The following is a 24,104-nucleotide window of genomic DNA, read 5'->3' as shown; positions in this document are numbered from 1 at the left end:
GGAGGGGTGGGTGCAATGCAAGTATGTAACTAAAAATTAGAAAGAAAAAGAGAGAGAGAGAGAGAAAGAGCACAATGCTCATTCTTGTTTCATGAAGTAGTTAACTTTGTCTTAGACCTGATTTATAATTTTTTTTCCTTATTTAAGAGCCTATTTCTCGAGTGCTATGTCTTTATGAAGGACTAAAATTTATTACGTCTCTCTCTAATTGATTGTATCTTTTCTTTTCTTTCTTAGTAAAATCCCTTGCTTTGGTAAAGTTCATCTAATTTTAAAAAAATGCTCTGAATTTGCTTTACTTTCTTCTGATTCTTTAGACTCATTTGTGAGTGATCTTGATTAGGTTTGATACATTGGTCAATGATCAACTGATCTTAGGGTTTGATTGAATAAATTTGGCCTGATTCCTTCACAAATACAAACGTTAAGCTTGGATCCTCTATTGGTGATTGTGAACTTAGGAAGTTATTGAAGAATATTTTAATACATGTACATTCTAATTCATGTAAGGCCAAAATCCTTTTTCTTTATTATTGTTCTTCATTAACTAACACTGATATATTCGTATTTATAATTGTAAGAGTTTAAATTAGCAGAGAATGTTCTTTTGCCAATTAATGAATACATAAGGCACCATTCAAAGATTTTGCACTTTATACATGATTCTATATTGTAACCACTTTAGTCTGTTAATAATTAAACCACAATCGTATGAGATGAGGATGACTTTATTCATAAAATGAAAAAGATACATGAAGTTTAGAAACCTTATCCCTCGTCATGGAAAAGGTTGGGAAACGAAAAATATGGGATAGACCAATTACTTAGAAAAATAAACAATTCATGCACGCACTAAATCTTTAACAATTGAGACACTTTCTGCATGGTTGGTCTAGATGTTGGACTCTCATCTAAGCATGATATGGAAACTTCCATGATTGAAATCAATTTATCCTGAACATTGCGCAATGGAGTGGGAAGTCGAGGGTCCAACATTTCATCAAGCGCTATGTTCAAATTCGAAGATAATGAAGAGCAAATTGAGGAAATAAAATCTCTTGGATGCTTTCCCTTTATCACTTCCAATGCTAACACTCCAAAGCTGTACACATAGCACTTTTCTGTAACTTTCATTGTGTATGCAAGCTCTGAAGAGAAAAATAGATAAGAATTACTTTTGTTTTTTAACTGGTAATCTTGTATCTCTTATTCGTATAATTTACAAGTTTGAATAAAGTACAAACCTGGTGCAATATATCCAAACGTGCCAGCAAGTTCTGTCCTATTGGACAAGCCGAGCTTGAGAAACTTGGAAATTCCAAAATCTGAAACATGGGCTTCATACTCTAAATTTAACAGCACATTCTTGCTCGATATGTCTCGATGAACAATTGGTGGAAAGCAATTTGTGTGCATGTATAACAATGCATCAGCTACACCTTTTATCGCATTCATTCTCTTTGTCCAACCAAATTCCTCTGCTGCTGCATCATTACTCAGGATCATGGCCAAGCTACCCATTTCAAGATATTCATAAACTACAAACGAGTGAAGAGCATGTGAACAAAAGCCGTAAAATTTCACAATGTTACGATGCCGTATCTTCGTCAATGCATTAACTTCATTCAAGAACTCTTGCTGACATGCCATCTCACCTGGAAGTGGGGAATGAAATTTCTTGACGGCAACAATTTCTCCAGTTGGTAGCTCAGCTTTGTAAACACTTCCTTGTCCACCATTTCCAATACAATGCTCATCATCAAAATTTTTTGTTGCTCTAATGATTTCTTCGTGCACGATTTTTCCATCAAAAGTTAACACCGAAAGCAACCCTAGTGTATTTCTGGGGCTACTCTGTTGTGTTTGTAAGCCATTCTTCCTTTGTCGAAAATTAAAGAACAATCCAATCAAAGAAATTAAAAGAGCAACAATCCCTAAGAGAGGGAACACAATAACAACCCAAATCTTTTTCAGGCTTTGCTTGTGTGACTTGAATGCTTTACAAGGGGGTAATCGTTTGATATCTCCGCACAATCTTTTGTTCCCTTGTAATGCTAACATTGGAGCATCTCTAAATGCTGTGCTGTTAGGAATAAGTCCCTGTAAGGCATTGTAAGATATGTCAATGCATGAAAGCCAATGCATTTCCTCAAAGCATCTTGAAATGGAACCAGATAGGTTATTGTGGGAGAGATTCAGCTTCTCCAAGCTTTGCATACTACATACTTGAGATGGTATCTCTTCTCCGAAAATTTTATAACTCAAATCTAACTCTGAAAGATGAATCAACTTCTCAATCGGATTTGGAATTTTTTGACTAAATTGATTGTTACTCAAATTCAAGTAATGTAATTTGACCAGGTTACCGAGACTTTCTGGAATTGAGTTGTGGAATGTATTTGCAGATAGGTCAAGGTACTCAAGTTGATTAAGAGATCCGAGTTCTGGAGATAATTGTCCAGAAAGTTCATTATTGTTCAAAATTAGTTGGATCAGAGAACTAAACTTGCCATGTCCTAGTGGAATCTCACCAACAATATGATTGGAAGAAAGATAAAGAACTTTTAATGAGTTGGTTAAATTAGCCAAGGAAAGAGGGATTGAGCCATTGAGTTTATTTGAGCTTAAATCTAAAATAGAAAGAGACTTCATGTCTCCTATTTCCTTTGGAATTGAATCACAAAGTGAATTTTCATAAAGATATAAGGTAGTCAAGCTGGTCAAGCTAGCAAAAGAAAGAGGGATTGAGCTACTGAGTTTATTAATACTCAAATCTAAGCTAACCAACTTAGTTAAATTACCCAAAGCCAGAGGAATTGAGCCATTGAGTGTATTCTCTGACAATTGTAGATCGGAAAGAGATCTTAAGTTTGTTATTTCATTTGGAATTGAACCAGAAAGTGCATTCGTCGAGAAATATAAGGTAGCCAAGTTTGTCAAGCTGCCTAAAGAAAGAGGAATTGAGCCACTGAGTGTATTGTAGTTCAATTGTAGATGCAAAAGAGATTTCAAGTTTCCTATTTCCTCCAGAATTGAACTAGAAAGGGCATTCGTACCTAGACACGAGATCACTAACTTGGTCAAGTTACCAAAAGAACAAGGAATTGAGCCACTGAGTGTATTGTAGTTCAATTTGTAGAGCCAAAAGAGATTTCAAGTTTCCTATTTCATTCGGAATTAAACCAGAAAGGGCATTCACATCTAGATACAAGATCTCCAACTTGGTCAAGTTACCAAAAGAATAAAGAATTGAGCCACTAAGTGTATTGTAGTCCAATCGTAGATCTGAAAGAGATTTCAAATTTCCTATTTCATTAGGAATCGAACCAGAAAGTGCATTTATCCCAATATATAAGGTAACTAAGTTAGTCAAGTTACCCAAAGAAAAAGGAATTGCGCCACTAAGTGTATTGTAGGATACTTGTAGATCGGAAAGAAATTTCAAGTTTCCTATTTCATCTGGAATTGAACTAGAAAGGGCATTCATATGTAGATACAAGGTCACCAAGTTGGTTAAGTTGCCCAAAGAAGAAGGGATTGAACCATTGAGTGAATTGTTGGACAATCGTAGATCAGAAAGAGATTTCAAGCTTCCCACTTCATTTGGAATTGAACCAGAAAGTAAATTATTGCCAATATCAATGTAGATCAAGCTGGTCAAGTTACCCAAAGAGGGAGGGATTGAGCCTTTCAAAAAGTTTGAGTATAAACTAAGTCCATTAAGAGAAATTAATCTACCTATTTCATGAGGAATCAAGCTACTTAGTTGATTCTTGGAAAAGGAAAGCAACTTAAGATGAGTTAGGTGGCCAATTTCTGGTGGTATACTTCCAGAAAACTGATTAAAGGATAAGCCAAGGACCTTGAGCATAGAAAGGTTACCAATTTGAGGAGGGATGATTCCAAAGAATTGATTGATCCTAAGATCAAGGTACGCAAGATGAGGAAACGATGAGAATGAGAAATCATGAAGCGTACCTTTTAAACCTGCACTTGTAAGGTTAATACTATTGACTCTTCCAGCATGGTTGCAATGAATCCCAAACCAAGCACATGGGCTTATTTTGGTGGGATTATTAAGAGTCCATGAAGGCAGGAGAGAACCATTTTGATTTTGAAGGTTGGTTTTCCATTTGAGAAGAGCACGGGCTTCTTCCGTAGAATCACAAGAAACAATGAGTGGAAAATCTGAAATATGAAATAGAATCAGAAAAACGAGTGAGAAAATTACTGAATTATTTTTCAACTTTGGTGACGCCATTCCGTAATTGAAATCAGCTGAGACTTGGTAGTCGCAGAAACAGCACAGAACAAGTAAAGATGAGAACAACAAGAATTATTAAAGATTAGCTGGACAAGGTAGAAATAAACATCTAAGAATTATGTACAAAGAAACAGACGGAAAGCCAAATTTATAGTAACTACACACAAGAGCAAACGAGTTAGAAATTTAGAATCAACGCGACGTCAACAAGTCAATGCGTCTTCAACACCTCTAAAGTGGACTTGCTGCTAGGGAAAGATTATAGATTCATTTATTTGTTGGTTAATCATCCGTCAATTGAGGCCTTATTAATTTACACCGTTATATCCTAGAATATTACTCCTTATAAATTGTATTTTCAAGATAACAATTTTATATTTTTAATGTCTAACAATTCATCACATGTACAGATTTTGTATCCTCTTCTTATTTTCTCTCTTTTTGTGTATCATCGGCTTTTAAGAAAAAAATCTTAATTTTCTCTTTTTCCACAAAGATTTGTATGTATGTTTCCAAAAGAGCTTAAAAGATCAACCGACGACATACACAGAATTAATTTTGTGATCAAAATTAATGATTAATGGGAAAATTGCTCTCTGCATTTTAGGACCATGGCTGGCCAACTTGTTTACAGGGCATTTGCCTCTCGATAGATTATGTCCGTTTAGTAAATAGAAAAATAGACCTTCCGTATCAAAGCAACTACAATACTATTTAGTCATAATATTCACTCTGACAAAATCATAACAGCTTCCATACACTGCAGAGCCAGTATAGGACCAGGTAGGACATTAGTTCATAACTGGTTTGAATTTGTGATAGTGCCACAGTTCAATATTAAAATTATTAAAATTATTTAGATAATTTTGAGGAGTTTCAAATTTTGTTTAAAAAAATTAAAATTTATTAGTCATTTTGATTATATAAACATGAATTAGCCATACATAAATAAAGACAAGAAATTTAACAAAAACAAGATAATAATTTAAAAAAACTGAAACTATAAAAAGAACAAGTTTCTCTTTTTTTTTTTTTTCCTTGTTATCTTCCTCCGTTTCTTTTTAGTTATATGCTTGAAAATATTATATATTATTGTATTGACAATGAAACCATTATATATCAGATCCAAAACACAAAACCTTGGAAGGCCACGGTAATCAGTAAAAATTTATTAGTAGATAATAATATAATATAATTGTGAAGAGGATTGACTAAGAATTGGAATTGTAATGATTGATTGCACCAACAAATTTTCAATCTCCATCCCTGCCAAACGCACCAACTGATCTTTAATCTCAATAGGTCTTTACCTACCATAGGCACCAGCAAATTTTCCAAACCAAATTATGACTAGCCTCATTTTTGCCTTAATTCTATTTTTTTTTTCAAAAGTATCCTTAATAATTAAACATAAATTTTTTTATTTTGTTTTTCTCTCACATTAGAAAATAATTAAAGGTGAGAACACCTAGATAGTTTACCCAAATTTATAGAAATACACAAGAGAGGAAATGGGTGATAATATTCAAGCGTGCATGAGGTCAACAAATCAATGCGTCAACACCTCAACATTAACATAAAATTTATCAGGATATCCATTTTACAGCACTGATTCAAAATTTCTGAGGTAAGAAACTTGTGAAGCGGATTGACTAGAAAATTGGAATTGGAATATCCCAATTAATTTAGATACTAATGTAATCCATAATGATTGATTGAAGCAAAATAATTTTAATTTCTATCGTTACCAAACGCACCAACATATTTAATATTTTCAATCGCAGTAGGTCTATATATACCTACCACACGCACCAGCAAATTTCCAAAACCAAATTATGGCTAACCTCACTTTTTAAGGGAGGAAAATTTTATTTAGGTATCACGCTCATCATCATGATATGCATTATCCGGTGAAATTGAGTGGTGTTGTATGTAGTTTAAGTGATTAATTAATTAATTTGGTGTGCCGTAGCTAAAACCCATTTATTATATGTACACCATTAATTTTTTTTCGATTTTTTATTTCAATCACATTTACTGGCCAATTCTAAACACTACTACTTTCATTCATGTCACATATAATACAGAAAAAGAGTATTAACTTGTATGAAAAACTTATTATGAAATTAAGGGTATCTTTGTTGTATTCAATCAATTTACAAGCATGACTAAACAGAGCTGTATATACACATTAAGTTAACTAGCTAGCCGCGGCCGTTATAGACTTAATTACGAGAAAACAGAAATAAGCGGCTAGAGTGAGTGACGAGAAATCCTAAATTATAGCACCGCATCACTACAAATCCGGCCGGTGATAATCCTTGATTAGTTAATTGTCTTGAGTTGTGCAAGCTGTGCAATGTGTTTTAGCGGTTGGTAACTTTCCTTTTGTTGATCCTGATCTTGTATAGCTTGCTTATCCTTCATGGCCATCCTATAAACCATTATAACAGTTAATATAATGTTATGCTACATGACACCGAATTTGGAGCCACTTGATAAGTTTGCCTACTTTGTAAGTTTTTTTTCCCTTGTATCTCAGGTACTAATTGGGAAAATGATCAAAATCTCCATGCTGTTTTAACAAATTATTCATTCCCCATCATTTTTCAAATCTCATAAGAATTCCTTTGCTATTAAAAAGATTATGCAACTCTTAGGTCTCAATTTTTTTATTTTTTTTTGTGTGTGTCTTGTACTGTTTAACCTATAAAGTGTCAAAAATACCAGTCAATAAAATGTTTCCCAGGCTAAAGTAGAAAAAGATACCCAAAAAAAGAATATTGATAGCTAAACATCATTGTTTTGGGTTTTGAAATAAATACCACTTGTCCCTTACTGAAATCAATTTATACCACTTGGTTTTTATTATTTTCATAATATCTACACGACTACACTCTCCACCAAAAAATTTAAAGGAAAAGAGGGCTAAATGGGTTATTTTCTTTGATAATTACTCTTGAGAATATAAAATATATATTCATTTTAAGAAAAATATTTTAAAATATTAAAAAGTACAAAAAAATATCTTATTAATGATTTTTTATCCATACTGAAATAGATTTTTCTTATTTTTAGTACATAGTTTTTAATTTTAATTTTAATTTATATGATTTATTTAATATGAATAAAAGTGTATTTTAAAATAAAAGTAATACTGCCAGGGTTTTTGACTATTATAAAATTTGTATGGGAGTAAATGGTTTATATTAATTTCAGTAGGGAAAAACTAGCAATCTCCCATGTTTCTATATTAATTTCACATAATTAATGAACAAGACAGATAGTTAATAACATTTCTAGCCAGCTAATCTCGTTTTTGTTTTCATATATATATGTTTTTGTTTTCATATATATATTTTCAGCTACTTCCTAAATAAATCTACCCAAATATGAAAATACAAATTAGAAAGTATTTTATGATCTTAAGATACTTATTTTAAAACGCACAAAACTAAATTTAATGTGCTTGCAAAGAACATCAAATATTTGACAGATATATAGGTCCTTATGTCCATTGGCACTAAAATTTGGAGAAATCCTATTGTACATCTGAGGTATCATGCTAGTCATACAATAAGTAAATGATGTTAAGATATATGTGCATTTATTTTGAAAAACTAATATATAATTAATGATTATATTAAATCTAATTATACACGTCATACATGCATTAATTTATTATATTATCTCTGATTTATTGTAAAACTTCTACTAAAATTTGTTATCAATTTTGATGAAATGGTACTTAATTGGAGCCTAACGGCTGAGTTGGTTTGGGAAGTAAATTTAACTCAAATAACTTTGACAATTGTATGGCCATTTTGTGACTGCCGGTGTGTCCTTGAATGGATTTGAGAATTGAGCCTCCGTCCTTTATAAATTAATAAGAGGCTAGAAAAAAGCTGTGATACAACTTCTTATTATTCTAGGAAAGAACACCTATAAAAAGATACAAGAAAGAAAATTATTAAAAAAAAAACAATATTAGAATATATATATAGGGCGAATTGATTCACGAAGAAATAAGAAAAAGACAAATAATAATTAGAGTACTTGTTATGGAGAGTCCCTCGACTTCTGTACCTCGATCCTTATCTATCTATATATATATATATAAAGCTGGGACTACAAGAGGTGATGTGTCATCACTATTTATCATCTTCTTATATTCTTTATTATCTAATATATTGGTTGAGATTAAAAAATAATTACATTCCAAAATATTAAAAATAGAAAATAATTATTAGATTACAAAAAGTTACATGTCTCTTCATCTTCCTCTTTCTATTTAAATTCAACAATACGTAACCATTAATAATAATTAATTATAAGTTTTGAAACATTCATTTATTTTACTATGCCAACAATTAAACTTTCATGCCTTAAAATACATCATTTAATTAATATAGGAAGGAAGATTTCTTCATCTTCCCTCAACAATGCAATTAGGGCCTAATTTTAATGACATAATCTCATATTCTAATTATTCAACCTTTTGTTTAGTGTCTTTTGGTTCTTCAAACTCTATAAATATTAAGTATTTAAGATTTGTGGCATCATTATTCTTAGGGGTGTTTCAGAATCCAATCCAATCCGCTCAATCCGTCTGATCCATGGATTGGTGGATTGAATTGGATTGAAAATTTGATAATTCACAATCGGTGGATTGGATATGGATCTACTTCTGTAAATCCGTAAAAAATAAAAAGTATTTATTTAATTAAAAAAAACTTGTAAATATGGCATTATTACTTAATGCATGTTTAGTATGGCTTATTTAATAGATGTAAGTGCTCATTTAATCTCATAAGCTCTTATCATAATTTTTGTTATTGTTTGGTTGTTTTTCTAATAGAGCTTTTGAAACTTAAATAAGTTATTTTGGCTCTACTAGTAAAAGCTCAAATTTTGGGCTTTTGGGAGTAGAAGTTGAAAAGTTTTTTTTTAAATATTAAAATATCTAAAAATCCTCTACTTATTTGTAATTTTATTTTATTCTTTTCATAACATAACTTTAAAAAAATTATCATTTAAAGTAATTTCATAAAATTTTAATAAAAGCTCTTATTGACAACCAAACAACTAAATTTTTTTTAGTAAAAACTCTATTTATAAAAGTTCTACTTGAAAAGTTGTACTAAACAGAGCCTTACTAGTAAATAAATTAGTTAAAATATAGTTATAGTAACACTATATTATATCTTATCCGATGATAATATAAAATAATGAAAAATTGAATGAACAAATATAACTTCCTAAATAATTAATTTCCATGTACTGATCTAAACGAATGAGATTTTTTTCGTTTTGGTGTATTATATTTTGAAACTTTAAATGTATTTTCTAGTTTTATTTAAACAGTTAATTTATTTAAATCTTATTTAATTTTAAATTTGATCAGTAATAAAATTATTTTTATATTAAATTTTTTTATTCAGTTAGTTTGTGGATTGGACAGAATTAAAAAATTTCAGTCCGCAAACCAATCCGCAAAATGGTGGATTGGATATGGATTGGGTTAAATACGCATCTGATCCGCAGATGTATGGATTGAATTTGTATTGAATTTTACCAATCCGTGGATTGGATTGGATTGGATTGAAAATTTATAATACGTAAAATCGTGGATCAGATATGGATTGATGTCCAATCCGTAAAATCCGATCCGTGAACACCCCTATTATTTCTCATTTTTTTTATATTCTCTATTATCTAATGTATTGGTTAAGATTAAAAAATAATTACATTACAAAATATTAAAAATAGAAAATAATTATTAGATTACAAAAGATTACATTTCTCTTTCTCTTCATCTTTCTATTTAAATTCAACAATGTGTAACCATTAATAATAATTAATTATATGTCTTGAAACATTCATTTATTTTATTAAGCCAACAATTTAAGATTTGTGGCATCATTATTTTTCATCTTTTTATATGTCTTGATTACAAAAGATTACATGTCTCTTCCTCTTCATCTTTTTTATTTAAATTCAACAATATATAACTATTAATAATAATTAATTATAAGGTTGGAAACATTCATTTATTTTATTAAACCAACAACTAAACTTTAGTGGCTTAAAATACATCAACTAATTAATATAGGAGTGAAGGTTTCTTCATCTTCCCTCACCAATGCCACTAGGGCCTAATTTTAATGTCATAATCTCATATTTAATTATGCAACCTTTTGTTTAGTGTCTTTTAATTTCTTTAAACTCTATAAACATTAAGTATTTAAGATTTGTTATGTTTGGATTTTTTTTTTTAACCAACATCCCCTTTCGAAATATTCTTGTGTTTTTATTTTTTGACTTATTTAAATTTTTAGTATTGTGTGCTTCATGGACTACTCTTTTCTTCATGAGTTGAACAATGATAAAGATAGTTGGATGATAAGGGTTATGCTTTATAGGATGTGAGAGTCTGTTAATACCAAGAAAAATGGAGAATTGATTAGTGTGAACATGATTTTTATTGATGAAAATGTCATATAAAATATTCATTCTCCCATTGTTTTCTCTAATTTTTTTCCCAATTGTTTTACACTTAATGTAGCTTTTTTTTTTTTCGTGGGAAAATCTAATGCATGCAACAATCATGAAAAATTTAGTGACAAAGTTTAGGTACATGTTGAGTGAGGGTTCTTTGTCCAGTGTTAAGAATTTGAAAATTGTTTCAACTATAAGCGAGTACATACCACTTTCAAATCAGTATAAAATTATTTTCTTGGTTATAACTTCGCTTAAGAGGTTAGAAGAAGGAATTGTTAAGATTTCGATTAATGAATTCCAATTCATATCTCCGAATTTGATTGATATATGTGTGAATGATAACACAATCCTCTCAGGTATTTTTTTAATTATTAATGTTTGTTAATCTTTAAGTGTATATTAAAAATTATTTATCCTTATGTTTTAACATGTTTATGTTATTTTTCCATAATATTACAGATGTTGTCGGAAGTTTATGTGGTGTGCGTGATATTGAGATCGTTGGAGCTGCTTGGAAAACAAGTTCTAACAAATTAGCAAGTTGAATATAATTTGGAATTAATCAACAACTACAAAAGGTATAAGGTCCATACACTTATATTATACACATTAATATATATTTTTAAAGTTAACAAAAAAAATAATTAACTTTCATAAATTACATTAATTTTATAAGGTTGTCTTATCTTAAAAAAAAATCAATTCATATTTTTGACAGTTTCATCAAGTGCAAAATAAGAAAAAATAATATTAAATTATTTTTTAAAGCCGCGCAAAGTGAGGTTCTATTTCCTAGTTTTACAATAATGCTTAGTCTGCTTTTATAGCAAAAGATTAGAGAATTTGTTCACTCTTGGTCTTTCTTAAGCAGAACTTCCAGCAATTGAATGCTTATCAATGTCATGGATATTGCATGAAAAAGCCAAAGCATCATAACTCAAGTGATAGTGTTTATCTTTTAATGTACAAGCGCAATAATAATAATAATAATAACTACAACAACAACAACTATAATAATAATAATAATAATGCATGAATTAAGCACCTAATTATTTAAAACCCTACAATTTTACAGGTTTTCTAAACTTTCCTACACTTTAAAATCTTCGATTGGAAAATTTCCCTATATATATATAAGGTGTAGATGATCGCATTTTTCTTAATGTGGACACACTATTAAACCGTGTAATTTAAAAGAATTAGTTTTTAAGTAAACTATAAAACTGTGCGGTTTTAAAAAGTGTCTGAATGAAAAAAAAAAAAAAGTGCACCCGTACTAAAGAATGACTACACACACAAATACATACATATACATGTACATGTACATATACATATACACATACATACATACATATGTGTGTGTATATATGTATAAAACTTTGATTAAATTGGTCTAAAACTTTTATGTCATGATATTGTACAGAATAGTTTTTATACGGTGACAAACAACATTGGAAAGACAAGGAAATAAATTCAGCCACGGTGGACTAAGAAGTGTGAGAAAAGCTCGGCTGCTCATAAAGTAACAAAGTCTTAATTGTCTCTTTTTCCACAAAGATTGGCATATATAGAATTACTTTTGTGATCAAAATTAATGGAAAAATTGCCCTCCGCCTTGTCTAAGTAAAGACAAGAAATTTAACAAAAATAAGATAATAATTAAAAAATGAAAATATAAAAAAAAAGTTATCTATTTTATCTCTTGTTATCTTTTTTCTTTTTCTTTTTAGTTGTATATATGAAAATATTATATATTATATATAGTGATAATGAAACCATTGCATATCATTTCAAAAACACAAAACCTTGCAAGGACAATGGTAATCAGTAAAAAATTTCAGAAGATAACAATATAATTTAGTTGTGAAAAGGATTGACTAAGAATTGGAATTGTAATGATTGATTGCACCAACAAATTTCCAATCTCCATCTCTGCCAAACGCACCAACTGATCTTTAATCTCAATAGGTCTATACCTACCATACGCACCAGCAAATTTTCCAAACCAAATTATGACTAAGCTCATTTTTCTGTTAAATTCTATTTATTTTCAGAAGTATCGTTATTACATAACAATTAAACATAAATTTTTTGTTTTTTTTTCTCACTTCCTTGAAATGATTTAGAATCCGAATTAAATATTAACTCCTAAAATAAAATCGAAATTGTCAAAATCTTGGATTATCATATAAAATCAAAATCAATAGAATCAATAATAACAAAACCCACAACTTTTTTCACAAAATTTCACAAAAGTCTACAACAAAATGTTAAAGTAAATAACAATGGAAATTTTTAATTAGGGTAATTCTAGAATGAATTGGTCAACCAAAAGTGGGAGTTGATGAGATAAATTGAGGAGTTAAATATGATTACCTGCAATTTAGTATTAAAATATAGTTAGTTACCATGTCTAACCTTATTCCTTATTTAAAAAAGAAAAAAAAATTTAAGTTAAGATAAAGATTCTCTCATGATCTAATTTTGTATTAGGAAAAAATCTAATTGATGATTGATAAATAAATAAAAAGATAAAAAAAGTTAAATTCTACACCGTACACTATCACTAAAAATTACATAATACAAAATTTTTAAAAGCTCATGAAAACGTATCAGAGAATATCCTAATCTTTTCAAATATATATGTATATAACTTTGAAAAAATGATCAAAGTTGTGTTGTTCCAATAATGTCATTATTCCCTCTTTGAGTAGCTCTCCAATACCAAATGGAGCCTTAAAAGAGGTCCTTCAAACGCTCTCTCTATGACAGAGAAGCTAGAATAGAAGCTTTAAAGGGTCTTAATGACTCAATGGTCACTCCGGTGTGAGTGCTTTCAGGATTAAGTTTTTCTTTAGCTATAGCTTTTCCTTATTCTCGGTGTTTATTTGAGTATTGTATTAATCAAAGTTGGGGAGAGCAGAGAAGGCAAGGGGTCATACACGGGGGGTATACATCCAGGCACTATTGTATTTATATCCTGTAGGTTGTGGTGCCATGGATACAGACGAGCTAATTCGTAAATGCAACGCAATAACTATAAGCGAGGAAGACAAAACCAGTATGTCACTGGAGGTGAACATAAAAGCCACAAAGGGGAAAATGCTGGCAAGCTGCTTAGTGGGCAAAGTCCTTCTCACAAGAGCAGTCAACAAGGAGGGATTTAAGAGTGCTTTGCAGCAAGTGTGGCGAATTGTAAAAGAGGTTAAGATTGAAAGCTTGGGGAATAATTGCTTTATGTTTAAATTTACAGAAGAAGCGGATAAAAAAAGAGTATTAACAGGGGGTCCTTGGCACTTTGATAGAGCATTACTTGTTCTTACTGAACCAAAAGGAATAGGGGAGCTGACAAAGCAATCCTTTACCCACACAGCCTTTTGGATACAGATTCGCAATGTCCCGATTGCATGCATGGAGAAAGAATTGATCCAAGAATTTGGAGGAATGATTGGGGCAGTGGAGGAGATTGAGACAGATGAAAATGGAGAATGCCTTGGCGAATTTGCGAGAATAAGGGTATTAATCAATATAACACTGCCGTTGAAGAAAATACTCTTCCTTAAGCAAGAAGGTGAATCAGACATTCAAATGCCAGTGGTCTATGAGCGACTACCAGATTTCTGCTATTGTTGTGGCATCATTGGGCATCAATACAAAGAGTGTGCCAAATTTCAGGGACAACAAAAAGAGCAACTACCATACGGTGGGTGGATGAAAGCAATTATCATAGGAGGTCGTGCAAGGAAGAACCGCAACAAGGAGAGATGGAATTATGAAGGGAGTAGATCAGAAGAAAAATCAGAAAGTTCAGAGCATAACGGAATCCACCGGCAACGGCAACAACAACAAAAAAGCCAGGACAACCCGGTTAGAACAAGTGGGTCAGAACCCATGGGCGAAAAAACGGATCAAACCGTGGAGACTACTAAGATTGATGAGGTGGAAGGAGTAGGTGAGCAGAATTTAATGAGAGGAGTGGTAGAATCGATGCAAGAAAAGCAAATGGGCGGCAAAAAGCATGGTGGGAACATCAGCAATGAAATATTTCCTAGAGAAGTAGGAATATTGGCGGGAGATGGAATGGAGAAAGAGAGGGAAATTTTCAAGACAAATTTGCAAGAAATGGAGGAAGCTAAAATTGGTAATAGGCTGGAAATTACTCAATCAAGGCCCACAAAAAGAAAATGGAAGAGACGGGCTAGAAAGCCAAATGGAAGAGAATCCAAAATGGGACTGGGAGCTCATAAACGAACAAGTAGAGAGGCAATGGGACAAAGCCCGAAAAAGAAAGCAAAGCTCTCTAGTCCAATTAAATTAGAAACTAAGAAGCAGGGACACCATTCTCCAGCGGCAAAAATTAAATTGAGCTGGGAACCATTGATGTTGGAAAATATGGAGGACATGGATTCAACCATAGCAGAGATATCGGCGGAGGCTGGAAGCCAGCCCCGCCGACAGCCATGAAGATCATCTCATGGAACGTTCGGGGTTTGGGGAATCCCCGAGCGTTTCTAGCGCTTAAAAAAATCCTCCATATGCATGGTCCTCAGCTGGTATTTTTGTGTGAAACCAAGCTGTCAACCATGCAAATGAACGTGACTGGAAAAAAGCTGAAATTTGATAATTGTTTTGCCGTGAGCTGTAGTGGAAGGGGAGGGGGTTTAGCTTTGCTTTGGAATGAAGAAACTTGTGTACAAATTAAATCGTTCAGCAAACATCACATAGATGCTGAAGTTCAGATGGCCAATGGGAGGCAAATGAAATGCACAGGGGTGTATGGGCATCCGGAAATGGGGCAGAAACAGCATACATGGACACTTTTGAGAAGGTTGGAAGGTTTGTCTCCTAGTCCTTGGTTGTGTTTCGGAGACTTCAATGAAATCCTGCATCCTCATGAGAAGAACGGAGACAATGAGAGAAATGTCAACTCAATTAATAACTTCAGGCAAGCTTTGAGAGATTGTGAATTAGCAGATGTAGGGTATAAGGGCTACCCTTTTACTTGGAGTAATGAGAGGTTTGGGCAGGGATTTATAGAGGAAAGGCCGGACCGTTTTGTTTGCAACAGAGCCTGGAGTGATAATTTTGTCAATGATGCAGCAATCAACCTGAACACATGGACCTCAGACCATTGTCCAGTGCTGATGATGGTTCAAGAGAGGGGAGAGGAAATGGCTGCGAGTAGGCGACAATCCTCACGAATTCATTATGAGGACATGTGGAGTCCGTATGAGGCTTGTAAGGAGATAGTTAGCAAGGAATGGAGCTTGAACAGCAATTGGCAGAGTGGCAATCCAGTTTACTTGTTTCGAAAGATAGCTAAAGAATCAATGGCTAGACTTCTGAACTGGAGCAAGAGGGAATTCAGGGGAAGGGAAAAACAGCTAGAGCAGTTACAAAAGCAGCTTCAAGGATGGAAGCAGAGAGGAGTGCAGTACGAATCTAGAAAAGAGATTAAAATGGTGGAAAATCAGATTCAAAATATCATCATTGATGAGGAGATTTACTGGAAGCAACGCTCAAGAGCAGATTGGCTCAAGGAAGGGGACAAGAACACAAAGTTCTTCCATCATAAAGCGTCGAATAGAAAGAAAAAGAACAGAATTTGGGGGATTGAAAATAGCTCAGGGGATTGGTTAAAGAGAGCCAAAGATGTGGAGGATGAATTCTGCAACTATTTCACAGAGCTATTTACAACAACCAAGCCGAGTCAAAACCAGATGGAAGCAGTGCTAAAAGGTATCACCCCGAGAGTATCCGAGGATATGAATGAGTCGTTAGAGAAACCTTTTACAGCGGAAGAAGTGACTGAAGCCTTAAATCAAATGTGCCCAACCAAGGCGCCGGGGCCGGATGGGCTGCCAGCAGCTTTCTACCAAAAGCACTGGAAGGAGGTCAAAGAGGGAGTCCTTACTACCTGTCTCCACATCTTAAACAATCAAGGTACTCTAGCCCCCCTTAATTATACTTACATAGCCATGATTCCTAAGAAGGGGAAACCTAGAAAAGTTACAGACTTTAGGCCTATCAGCCTTTGCAACGTTATCTATAGGATAGTGGCTAAGTCAGTTGCCAACAGATTCAAACAAATTCTGCACCAAATCATCTCTCCAATGCAAAGTGCTTTTATACCTGATAGATTGATAACCGACAATGTTATTGTAGGATATGAATGTTTACATAAAATAAGGCACTGCAAAGGGAGAAAAAATGGGTTAGTGGCACTGAAACTTGATGTTAGTAAAGCCTACGACAGATTGGAATGGAGCTTTATTGAGCAAACTATGAAATGTATAGGGTTTTCTCAAAACTGGATTTGCTTGGTCATGAAATGTATAAGCTCTGTCTCTTTCTCTTCGATTATAAATGGTTCGGTCAGAGGAGTTATAAAGCCCCAGAGAGGGTTACGGCAAGGGTGCCCCATGTCCCCTTACTTGTTTATTACTTGTGCAGAGGTCTTTTCCTCTTTGTTGCTGCAGGCCGAACAACAGAAACTCATCCATGGGCTGTCTTTTGGAAAGGAGTTGAACATCTCCCACCTCTTGTTCGCTGATGATAGCCTTATTTTTAGTCGAGCTTCAATGACCGATTGCGGGAACCTGAAAAAGATACTTGATTGCTACTTGGCAGCTTCCGGGCAAATTTTTAATTTTGAGAAATCATCTCTGTTCCTGAGTGGCAACGTCCAGCATGATCGAGCCACTGCAATTGGACAGATTTTTCAGCTCAATATTGTCTCAAGGCACGAGAAGTATCTAGGCCTTCCAGCTATGATAGGAAGAAAACGGAGCAACTTCTTTAATGACATCAAACTGAAAGTCTTTAACAAAATCTCCAACTGGCAGCACAAATTCTTCTCATGTGGGGGCAAAGAAGTTTTAATCAAAGCTGCAGCGCAAGCCATTCCAGCCTATGCCATGAGCGTATTCAAGATCCCAATGGGTGTTTGCAATGATATCCAAAAAACTGTGGCTGACTTTTGGTGGGGATCAAAGAACGACAAAAAAAGCATCCACTGGTCGAAGTGGGAGAAGTTGAGTCAGGCCAAATGTAAAGGAGGCATGGGTTTCCGAGACTTTTCAACTTTCAACCAAGCTCTAGTGGCTAAGCAAGGGTGGAGAATACTACAATTCCCGGATTTATTAGTGGCAAAGGTTCTACAAGCTAGGTATTTCCAAAATAAAGACTTCATGAAGGCTAAGCTTGGGTCCACACCATCATTTGTATGGAGAAGCATCCTATGGGGAAGACAGATTCTCAGTTCTGGTGCAAGGTGGAGAATTGGAGATGGCCAAAAAATCCAAATTCACAAAGATAATTGGATCCCGAAGCCGTCAACCTTCAAGCCAATAGTTAGGCCATCTTTGCCAGAAGATACACTAGTTGCTGAGCTGATAAATGAAGAAAACAAGTGGAATGAGAGCCTGATATACAGGCACTTCAATAGAATGGATGCTGATAAAATTGTTGAAATCCCTTTGCCTAGAAGCCCAAAAGAAGATACAATCATCTGGCATTATGATAAGAAAGGCCTCTACTCGGTCAAGAGTGGCTATCAAACAGCCCTTAGCCTTAAATTTCCAGCCATGCCTTCAAGTTCAATGACAGGAAAAAATCAGTGGAATATCATATGGTCTCTTGCTTTACCTGAGAAAATCAGAATTTTTGCCTGGAGGGCAGCCAAGAATATTCTTCCTTCTGCTGAAAATTTGTGGAAGAGAAGAGTTATCCAAGAGCCTACGTGCCAAGTATGCAAGTTCGGAGTGGAGAATGTGTTTCATGCATTGGTAGAGTGTAAAGCTGCAAGGAAAATCTGGAGACTCACTCTATTTGAGAATGACATCATGCAAACTGCTGGGCAGGATTTTTTGAGTTTGCTGCATGAATTGTACAGCAGAAGAAACAAAGCTAATTTAGAACTAATGATTATGATTTGTTGGATGGTGTGGAATGCAAGAAATGAGATGCTTTTTAAAGGAAAAAGAGAAAACCCCCAGGCTCTGGTTGCTAAAGCTGAAGCAGTATTGGAGGCTTACAAAAGAGTTCAAAAACCAGAGCAAGTTCGAAAGGAAAGTCAGCAGGTGCAGACTCAGCAGGTTTGGAATCCCCCCCAAAATGGATTTGTTAAGGTCAATGTGGATGCTGCTACAAGCTCAGAAAAGCATCTTGCAGGGCTGGGAGCTATAATCCGAGATGATCAGGGGACTGTTATAGCAGCTGCAATCAAGATTTCGAAATTTAATGGAGATGTTTCCTTTGCTGAAGCAGAAACCTTGGAATGGGGATTACAGATTGCTAGGAATGCAAGTGCAAAGGCTTTAATTGTTGAATCAGACGCTCAAAGTGTAGTCAAGTTAGTTAACAACAAGCAAGGCGGCAAGTCTGAGATCTTTTGGATAATTTCGGAGATTCAAAACTTAATAAGAAACTTTGAGCTAGTTAGCATTAATTATACTCATAGATCTCGTAATGCCATTACCCACTCTCTAGCTAAGTTAACATTAGAGAAATGTGAAAATGTTGTTTGGATGGGTCCTTACCCTTCACAATTGATGTATCTATTTTCCTCTTCGAATTAATGGAAGTTTCCTTTCAAAAAAAAAAAATAATGTCATTATTCCCTTCAGATTTCAAAACTCATCAAAACACTCACGTCATTAATAAATAAGTTAATTAAATGTTAGTGTCACGCGAATCATCACGAATCACGATAGAATGTCCGGTGGAATTGGGTTTTCTTGTATGCACACTCTAATTCAATTGATTTATTTATTAATTCGGAGTGTCTAGTTTAAATCCATTTACTATATAGGTACCAGTATCTTTTATTTCAATTAAAATTTACTAACCAATTCTAGATTATGCTTTGTTTATCCATGTTATCATGTATACTGCAGAAAAAGAGTATTTGTATGACAAAAGTTTATGATGAGATTAGGCATAATTCTTGTTGTATTCGATCAATTTACAAGCCTGACTAACAGATGTACGCAGGGGTGGTGGGCAAAACCCAACCGGAACCGAAAAAAATTCGATTCAGTTTGGTTTTTTATTTCTGAAAAACCGAATATAGAAATACTGATTCGGTTCGTTTTTCGGATCAAACTTTAAAAATCCTGAACTGAACCGATAATATCATTAAGGTCCCTCTCTTTATAAAATTTTAGTATAACATAATATTTAGAAAATATTTGCATATAGATATTTTGTTATGGCCTAATATATTTTGTAAACTTTTCAAAAGGGTCGTTGACCAAAAGTCAATAAGGTAAGATAACATGTTGATTCCTATGTTTTTGATAAATTATATTATGGCGCAGAAACTTATTTTATTTAATTTACGTTTTGAGCCAAAAGTTTTGATATTAAAAACAGTGACGATGATTCTGAAACTTATTCAATTTAGTCCAAAATTTTGCAATTTTTTTTTTTACGTATACAAATTCGTAAATTATTATTTTTTTTGTTGATTATACATTGATTATAGTGGGCCTTGTGTGCAAGTTAAGATGAACTGAAATTTTGATTTGTTAATCCGATCCGTTAAGTGAACCGTTACTGAAAAATCGAAACCGAACCGTACCAAACTATTAGTTTCGGTTCTATTTTTATTTTCTCTAAAAACCGAACGGATTTTTTTAATTTAGGACCCGAACCGAAACCGAAACCGAAAATTTATCCCAAAACCGAATCGAACTGAACCAATGCCCACCCCTAGATTTGTATACATACACAATAAGTTAACAAGCTTGCCATTAATACTTAATTAAAGGCGAAAAGAGAAATACGGCTGAAGTAACGAGAGTGATTTGACGAGTTTGCATACTTTGTTAAATTTTTCTTGTATCTCAAGTAACAGTTGGGAAAATGATCAAAATCTCCGTGTTGCTTTATTAAATTAATTCATTTTCCCTTCATGTTCAAAATCAAAGCTCATCAAAATTTCTTTGCCGTTAAAAAGATTATGCATTTTAACTCTTAGTTCTCTTTTTTTTTTTTTTTGGCCTGTATTAGGCTAAAATAGAAAAGAAAAAAAATTAAAGCCTCTTTATAGGAAGAGCGAGCAATTCATAATTGGCTGAAGAATTTCGATGATTTTTGAAACTTGAGGAGGAAATAATTAATTTTGACTAACAATTGGAAGGTTTTAATCATTTTCCCTAGCTAGTTTTGCTCCGGGATCAATAAGCAACTAGTAAGCAACATATTATTTTCTGTATTAATTACACATGGGGCTTGTTTGGTTGTTGTATTAAAATCTCTCATTACATTAAATTTAGACAAGCACATGTTTGGTAGATAAAGAACTACATTACCATTGTATTAATGGGCCCAAACTAATGCGGTAATTGCCACATTAGCTAAACTCGACTGTTAATGCAGCAACTGCCGCTTGCTTTTTTTTTTTTTTCTCTCCCTTTTGCTTTTGACTTTTGCTTTTGTTTTACAACAACAACAACAATAATAATAATAATATAACTTTTAATTTAATATAATATTATATAATATTTTTATTTTATATTTTTACATTATAATTATTAATATAAATTAATAAATTTATAATTTATTATAACTAATATTAAATATTTAAATTTGAATAATATTAATTTAAAATAAATAAAAATATAAAATATTAATACAATTTAAATATATTAATATAATATAATATTTAATTTAAATTAATCACACAAAAATTAATATAGTACATTGTAGCACCAAACATTGTACAATATTATTATAATAGTGCTAATGCAATACAGAATAATACAATATATTAACGTTAAAATAATGCAATATAGCATAATAAAATACAGTGTGCTAAACGCACCCATAATGCATAAGCGAGTTAGATTGTTGATTACATTACTAGCTAATCTCCTTTTTGTCTTCATATTTTCAGCTGCTTCCCCCTGAAAATACAGGGTGCTTGCAAACCGCGAAGAGCATCAAATATTTGACAGATATACACAGCTTTATATCCATTGCTCGTTAGATATGTAGATGCGATCGTCTTTTGGCGCTAAAGTTTGTTATCAGTTTTGCTGATGAGCCACTGAACTGGACCTCATCTGCTGAGTTGGGTTAGGACTTAGGGAGTAAATTTAGCCCAATTAATTTTGACTATATTTGACTAAAGCTGTGTATAAGGCTGGTTAGTTAACGAGGAAATAAGGGCTCTCATTTTTAAAGCTTCAAATCCCATCTTAAATTCGAAGTTATTTTCTGTAAATAAACAGATAGCGTGATGATAATCTTGAAGTTAACGGATTTGTGCTGAGTTAATGCCCTGTGCTTGCCTTTTGTTCTACTTGTCTGTCTTGGTTTCTTTCGATTCTTTAGATTCATTCTTATACATTGGTCATAATTAAGGGTGTTCGCGGATCGGATTTTGCGGATTGGATATCAATGTATATCTGATCTATGATTTTACAGATTATAAATTTTCAATCCAATTCAATCCACAGATTAGTGAAACTCAATTTAAATCTAATCCATATATCTGCGGATCGGATGTGAATTTGACCCAATCCATATCCAATCCACCATTTGACGAATTGATTTGCAAATTAAAAATTTTTAATTTTGTCCAATCTACAAAGTAATTAAATTAAAAAAATCTAATATAAAAATAATTTATTAAATTTAAAAAATCTAATGTAAAAATGATTTTCCTACCAATTAAATTCAAAATTGAACAAGATTTAAATAAATTAATTGTTTAAATAAAGCTAGAATAATACATTTAAAATTTCAAAATATAACACACCAAAAATAAATTTTTATTTGTTTAGATCAATACCTGAAAATTAACTAAAATTATGAATTTAAATGTTGAAACTTGAGAGCTTATATATAACATGAAGAAATTAAAAAACTTGAAGAGTTTGAAAAGAAAGTAACAAATTAAGCTTAATTATCTCAAGGGGTGAAGTGAAACAGTGATGGCTTGTGTGTGCGGTGGGATAGAGATTTGGTATTACATGCCAAAATGTTTTGTTTGGCTTAGGATTTTTGTTTTGCTTTAGAATTTTTAATGTTTAGGAAACTATATTTTCTTATTTAATTGTTCAAATATTTAATTATTTTTATTTTATATTGTTATCGAATAAGATATAATATTGTGTTAGTTTAGCTATACTTTAATTTATTTATTTTATTAGTAAGTATCATTGCTACATTTATGAGTTTTATTTTTTAATTAAATAAATACTTTCTTTTTTTTTGCGGATTCACGGATTTTTGCGGATTTACAAAAGTAAATCCATATCCAATCTATCGACTGCGGATTTTTAAATTTTCAATCAAATCCGATCCACCAATCCATGGATCGAATTTTCACTGATCGAATTTTTACGGATTAAACGGATTGAACGGATCGGATAGGATTATGAACACCCCTAGTCATAATGATCAACTGATCTTGGGGTGTGATCGAATCAATTTGGTCCTGATTCCTCCACAAATGCCTTTTGAACTTTCCTGAGTTATGATGAATATTTCTTAATAAGTGCAAATTCTAATTCATGTAAGATCAAGATACTTTTTCTTGATTACTATTTTTATTAATGACAGACAGCATTTTAGGATGTTAATAATTAAACCTTAACAGTACGAAGCGAGGGAGAATTATTCATAAAATGAAAAAAGGTACATTCGTCAAGAGGAGTCACAAGCCATACCCCTCGTGCTCAGGTGAAACATAGAAATGATTTACATGAACTCCTTTGTTGCAATGTCCATCGGTGGTATAAAAGCACCATATCACTAAAATTAGCTTGAGCTATCCAATTCCATACATCGTTTAAATCTATTAAAGAGATCGATGATTTCATTATTTTCTGTGAACACTGGAGTAGTCCTGATATCCTCCAATTTTCGCTGCTTCCGGGTCCCCAGTAATCATCATCATTCAAGCTATAGACATAGACACAGCGATTTTGAATGAAATTTTCGCAATGAAACACAATGACCTTCCATGTTTTCGCAGATTCATCATAGACAAATCAGCAGACATATCTTGCCCAGGAAATATTGAATATTGGTGGGATTTATTCAATGGTATATATTTTCCCACTAAATGGCGTCTATAATGTTCAGGTTTTTTCCTTAAGAGGGAAATACAATGTTCCTTTCACTTTCACCAGTTGAAAATCATGCTGCAAAACTTTTGCCATCACCAGTCTATCACATGGTGAAAAAGGCATAAGCTTTAGAATAATGGGACAGAAAGGCAATGTAAACGATTTAATGTTTGCATACAAACCTCATTAACCATTAAATGGAGCAACTCCCCCCCCCCCCCCCCCCCCCCCCCCCCCCTTTAAAGGGGGCACCCCCC

The 24,104-nt window shown here is 32.9% G+C and overlaps 1 protein-coding gene across 1 annotated transcript; it reads right to left on the bottom strand.

Annotated features, from left to right (window-relative positions):
- Positions 1-852: 852 nt before the first annotated feature.
- On the bottom strand, positions 853-4,261 carry LOC18054191 (probable leucine-rich repeat receptor-like protein kinase At1g35710). Its single transcript, XM_024177806.1, has 3 exons — positions 3,090-4,261; positions 1,245-2,968; positions 853-1,148 (listed from the first exon to the last, which is right to left on the bottom strand). The coding sequence occupies exons 1-3, from the start codon at positions 4,259-4,261 to the stop codon at positions 853-855; spliced, it is 3,192 nt and encodes a 1,063-aa protein (XP_024033574.1).
- Positions 4,262-24,104: the final 19,843 nt, after the last annotated feature.

Source organism: Citrus clementina, unplaced genomic scaffold (genome assembly GCF_000493195.1).
Source record: "Citrus clementina cultivar Clemenules unplaced genomic scaffold, Citrus_clementina_v1.0 scaffold_1, whole genome shotgun sequence".
In the NCBI taxonomy this organism is placed as follows: Eukaryota; Viridiplantae; Streptophyta; class Magnoliopsida; order Sapindales; family Rutaceae; genus Citrus; species Citrus x clementina.
This window is presented reverse-complemented; position numbering and strand designations above follow the sequence as displayed.

Coding starts and splice junctions, on each gene's coding strand:
- LOC18054191 (XM_024177806.1), bottom strand. CDS start 4,261: ATGGCGTCACCAAAGTTGAAAAATAATTCAGTAATTTTCTCACTCGTT. Junction 2,969..3,089: donor CTCAATTCCTTGTTCTTTTG/GTAACTTGACCA, acceptor CAATACACTCAG/TGGCTCAATTCCTCTTTCTT. Junction 1,149..1,244: donor GTTTGGATATATTGCACCAG/GTTTGTACTTTA, acceptor TTTTCTCTTCAG/AGCTTGCATACACAATGAAA.